Consider the following 5,000-nt stretch of genomic DNA (forward strand, 5'->3'; position numbering starts at 1 on the left):
GTGGGCGATCCAGAAGGCACAGTCGAGCTTTGGTGTGTCCACCAAGCATCCAGGCATCTGAGAGCGACTTAACCATGATTGCGAAGATTCTTCTCCTCACGCTTGGTAAGTACGGGATGATCCGGCCACCTTCGGAGCCATCAAACAAGGAATCGGAAGGCAGTCGACTAAACCAACTTCTCTCCTTACAGTGGGGCTCTGTACGGCGTACCAGTACTCGTACGAGCATGAGTTCCCCTACTCCCGTCCGTTCAACCAAACCGGCTTCGAATTCGGAGCCTGGGAACCGAACCGGGAGTACGTGTACAACGTGACGTCGAAGACGATGACCGCCCTGCCGGACCTCGAGGACTACTGGACCGGCATCGTGACGCACGGCTACCTCGTGGTTCGTCCTAAGGACCACAACTATGTCGTCGCTTACATCGACCGTCCGAAGTACGCCGTGTTCAACGAGTATCTGCCTTACGGATACCGTACGGAACTGGCGCGCTTCGACCTGAACTGGCAGCCGATGCCGTTCAGCTCGAAGCCGTTCGGAATCTACTACAACAAGGGAGCCGTCAAGGGTTTCTACGTTGAGAAGACCGTCCCCAACCACGAGGTGAACATGCTGAAGGCCTGGGTCAGCCAGCTGCAGCTGGACACGCAGGGCGCTTACGTGATCAAGTCCGAGTTCAACCAGTTCCCGGAGAACAACACCCTCACCGGAGTGTTCCGGACCATGGAACCGTCGGTGACTGGCGAATGTGAAACCCTGTACGACGTCAATGCCGTCCCGGAGTACTTCATCCAGTCGCACAACGAATGGGTTCCGCAGCCCGAATACTTTGAGGATTACCAGCACGTGTTCCACGTCGTCAAGACCCGCAACTTCGACCGTTGCGAGCAGCGCATGGGCTACCACTTTGGCTTCAGCGGATTCAGCGACTTCAAGCCCAACACCAACCAGATGGGCAACATCCTGACCAAGTCCGAAGTGACGCAGATGTACATGACCGGAGACTGGCACAATTACACCATCCAGTCGGTGTCCACCGTGAACAAGGTCGTTGTCAGCCCGTCGCTGGTCAACAGCCAGAAGGCCATGGTTTACGCCCAGATGAACATGACCCTCAACGAGATCAAGCCGTACGAGAAGGTTCCCGAAGGTCCCGCCGACGATCGTCAGGTGTTTGTCGATCTGGTGTACAGCTACAACATGGCGCATGACAAGCAGAACTTTGTCCGCCCGGCCAACGAAACCGATTCCTCTTCGTCTTCCTCGGAGTCCGACTCATCCGACTCCTCGGACTCCAGCTCCAGCTCGAGCTCCAGCTCGGAAGAGGAGCCCCGCGAGAACTTCAAGATCAGCCCCGCTGAGCAGTACAGCAAGCGTCTGAACCACGTCGAGGGTCGCGGAGGCCGCAACCGTCGTGATCTGAATGCCCAGAAGGAGAAGGCGTATTACGAAGCGTACAAGCGCGACCAGTACCGCCTGCGCAAGGAAAACGACACCAGCTCGTCCTCGGACGAATCGGACAGCAGCTCTTCCAGCTCCAGCTCCTCGTCGGAGTCTGATGAGCACGGCTTCTACAGCAGCTCCTCTTCGTCTTCCGAGTCGGACTCTCTCAGCGACGAGGACTTTTACCAGCCCATCCCGGAAAGCCTCAAGGATGCCCCGCAAACTCCCTTCTTGCCGTACTTCACCGGATACAAGGGCTACAGCGTGCAGTACGCTCATAACGTTGATGCCTCCCGCTACGCTTACAAGCTGGCGTACGAGATTGCCTCGGACCTTCAGGATATCTCGCACTTCCCCAAGTCGAACTCGCTGAACAAGTTCACCATTCTGGCCCGCATTCTGCGCACCATGAGCTACCAGGACATCTACGATGTCTGCCAGAGACTGTTCGTCTCGCAGAAGGAACGCGAGGAGGGAAGCAACCACAGCGAGACTTTCGCCAAGAAGGTCGAAGCGTGGAACACGTTCCGCGATGCGCTGGCCCAGGCCGGAACCCCACCTGCCTTCAAGGTGATCAAGGACCTGATCGAGGAGAAGAAACTGCGTGGTGACGAGGCTGCCACCGTTGTCGCTACTCTGCCCAAGACCATCCGTTACCCGACCAAGACCGTCATGCACGAGTACTTCCTGCTGGTCACGTCCAACGCCGTCCAGCACCAGGAGTTCCTGAACGTGACCGCCATGATCTCGTACTGCGACTTCCTGAACCGCGCCCAGGTTAACAACCGCTCGGCCTACAACTACTACCCGGTCCACAGCTTTGGTCGCCTGGCCGATGATGACTACGAGATCGTCGCCCATAAGGTCGTCCCGTGGTTCGCGCACCAGCTGCGTGAAGCCGTGAAGTACGGAGACAGTGTGAGGGTGCAGGTGTACATCCGTTGTCTTGGACACCTCGGCCATCCCGAAATCCTGAACGTCTTCGAACCGTACCTGGAAGGCAAGGTGCCAGTGAGCCACTTCCAGCGTTTGGCCTTCATCGTGGCGTTGGACCGCCTGGTGGAGAACTACCCGCGCCTGGCCCGCTCTGTCCTGTTCAAGGTGTACCAGAACACCGGAGATGCCCACGAGGTCCGTTGCGCCGCCGTCTATCTGTTGATGCGCACCAAGCCCCCAGTGTACATGCTCCAGCGTATGGCTGAGCAGACCCACTACGACCCCAGCACCTACGTCCGCGCCGCAGTCAAGACCGCCCTGGAGAGCGCCGCCGAAGCCGACGAGTTCGACGATGATGATGAGTTCTACCAGAACGCCCAGGCCGCCGTCAAGTTCCTGAACCCGCGTGATTTTAGCCTCCAGTACTCGGGCACGTACCTGCGTGACTTCGCCTTCAAGGAACTGGAGCTGTCCTACCGCATGTACTTCTCGCAGATCGCCTCCGACGACCACTTTGTCCCGAGCGGATTCTTCTTCCATCTGCGCAAGAACTTTGGCGGTCTGAAGCGTTTCTCGACCTTCTACTACCTCGTCTCGAGCATGGAAACGTTCTTCGACCTCCTGGACAAGCAGTACGATTCGTACAACAAGCACGAGGAGTACAAGTCGAACGATTACTATTACAACTATTACAAGCAGTACCCGTCGCTGTTCAAGGATTACTTCAGCCAGTACAGCAAGAACCATAAGTACCAGAACGATTATTACGAGCAGTTCGGCAACAAGAACCACGAGGAATTCCAGAAGTACTCCACGGCCCGCATTGCCAAGATGCTGAACATCGATCCCGAGGAGGCCGAGGAGCTGGAGGGTCAGTTCATGTTCCAGATCTTCAACGGTGAGCGATTCTTCGCCTTCAACAACCAGACGGTCGAGCAGTTCCCGCGACTGTTCAAGAAGTACTTCGAGGACTTCGAGGATGGCTACGCGTACAACTTCACCAAGTTCTACCAGCAGAACGCGGTCACCGTGGCCTTCCCGCTGGCCACTGGTCTGCCGTTCACCTACAGCCTGAAGACCCCGACCCTGTTCAAGTTCGACTTCGAGGCCACTGCCCAGACCTACCCGAGCATCTTCAAGACCCCCACTGGACACCCCGAACACGAGTTCGACGACTTCATCCGCATGCCGCGTTGGTTCAATGGATCCGCTGATGTCAACATGGCGTACTCTCGCCTGGTCGATGCCAAGGTTGGCTTCATCACGCCCTTCGATCATCAGCGCTATGTCGCCGGATACCAGAAGAAGATGCAGGGTTACTTCCCCTTCAGCTTCGATTTTGGATTCGACTTCGAGAACAACGACTACGAAGTGAACGTTCAGCCGCTGGAACCCAAGGAGGACTTCCTGATGTTCCACCTGAGCTCCTGGCCGTACACCGGATACAAGGATATCACCGACCTGCGCCCGATGCCCGAGCAGTCGACCGTGCACGTTCTGCACGACCGTCGCCAGACCACCAAGAGCTTCGACTACACCTTCGGCGAGCGATTCTTCGGAGTTGCGTTCCGCTTCCAGGCCAAGTACGATAAGGACTTCTTCGACTTCGCCACCTTCATGAAGCACTACGAGCAGCAGGACTACTTCTCTGCCCTGGTCTATCCGTTCGCGTTTGAGACCTACCATTACCATCAGTTCAACCTGTACTACGATGCCCAGCGCACTTCGGTCAAGAACGTGAAGTTCCTGCTCCAGCACCGCCAGGCCGATTACGACCAGGACTTCCAGACCGCGGACGTGAAGCACCCGAAGGGCCGCCATGGATTCTCGGGCTACTACAACGAGTTTAACTACGCCCAACCCTTCGTCTACTACGCCGGAAGCCAGCGTCGCCAGGAGCAGTTCATGCGCAATGCCGGAGCCGGTATCCGCAATAGCGACGTCGATGTCTTCGACTTCGGAATCGTGTTCGAGGGCAAGCAGCAGAAGGGCGAGTTCGTGTTCACCACCGCCTATGCCGACAGTCCGGTTGACGAGAAGGAGCGCTTCCTGGCGTTCTTCTCCTACAGCCCGTACTTCTCGTCGAGCGCCTTCTACGAGTTCATTCCGTTCTCTGGCAAACAGTTCCAGATGTGCTTCTCGGCCACCAACGAGTACCCGAACCTGCCCAAGCTTAACTTCCTGAATGTCCTGAACTTTGACAAGCTGGGAAGCATGAACTGGGAGCTGTCCTACGGCGAGAAGTGCCAGGGAGGATCCCACGTCTCGATGAAGGGCCAGCTGTCCCAGACCGATGACTACCGCCACTTCCTGCGCATCTCCGATGTCGGCCAGTACTGCAAGGAGCAGATGGACCGCGGATACTTCCAGCTGCCCGCGTGCCAGAACGCCACGCGCCAAGCCGGATACTTCGACCGCTACTCGTTCGACTTTGAGTACAAGGATGTGTCCAACTACGCCAAGAACTTCACCTACAAGTTCTTCGACTTTGCCCGCTACTTCAGCTTCCCGTACTTCACCGAGGACTATTTCTACCAGAGCAAGCACGATCAGTTCAAGTTCGATTTCCAGCTGGCGCCGTACGGTGACTATTTCAACGCTTCGTTCTACGGATTCGATC

At 56.9% G+C, this 5,000-nt stretch overlaps 1 protein-coding gene across 1 annotated transcript in view; it reads left to right on the plus strand.

Moving 5' to 3' along the window:
* Positions 1 to 74: 74 nt before the first annotated feature.
* The window catches only part of LOC128276454 (vitellogenin-A1-like), a gene marked incomplete at its 3' end in the record, with an annotated part of 5,973 nt that continues 1,047 nt past the window's right edge, over positions 75 to 5,000 (plus strand). Inside the window, exons 1-2 of the mRNA XM_053014914.1 lie at positions 75 to 105; positions 192 to 5,000. The exon at positions 192 to 5,000 is cut by the window's right edge and continues 123 nt beyond it. Coding sequence (XP_052870874.1) covers positions 75 to 105; positions 192 to 5,000 — 4,840 coding nt within the window. The remainder of the gene's footprint in view (positions 106 to 191) is intronic.

The sequence above is a fragment of the Anopheles cruzii genome, unplaced genomic scaffold, assembly GCF_943734635.1.
Source record: "Anopheles cruzii unplaced genomic scaffold, idAnoCruzAS_RS32_06 scaffold01237_ctg1, whole genome shotgun sequence".
NCBI lineage: Eukaryota > Metazoa > Arthropoda > Insecta > Diptera > Culicidae > Anopheles > Anopheles cruzii.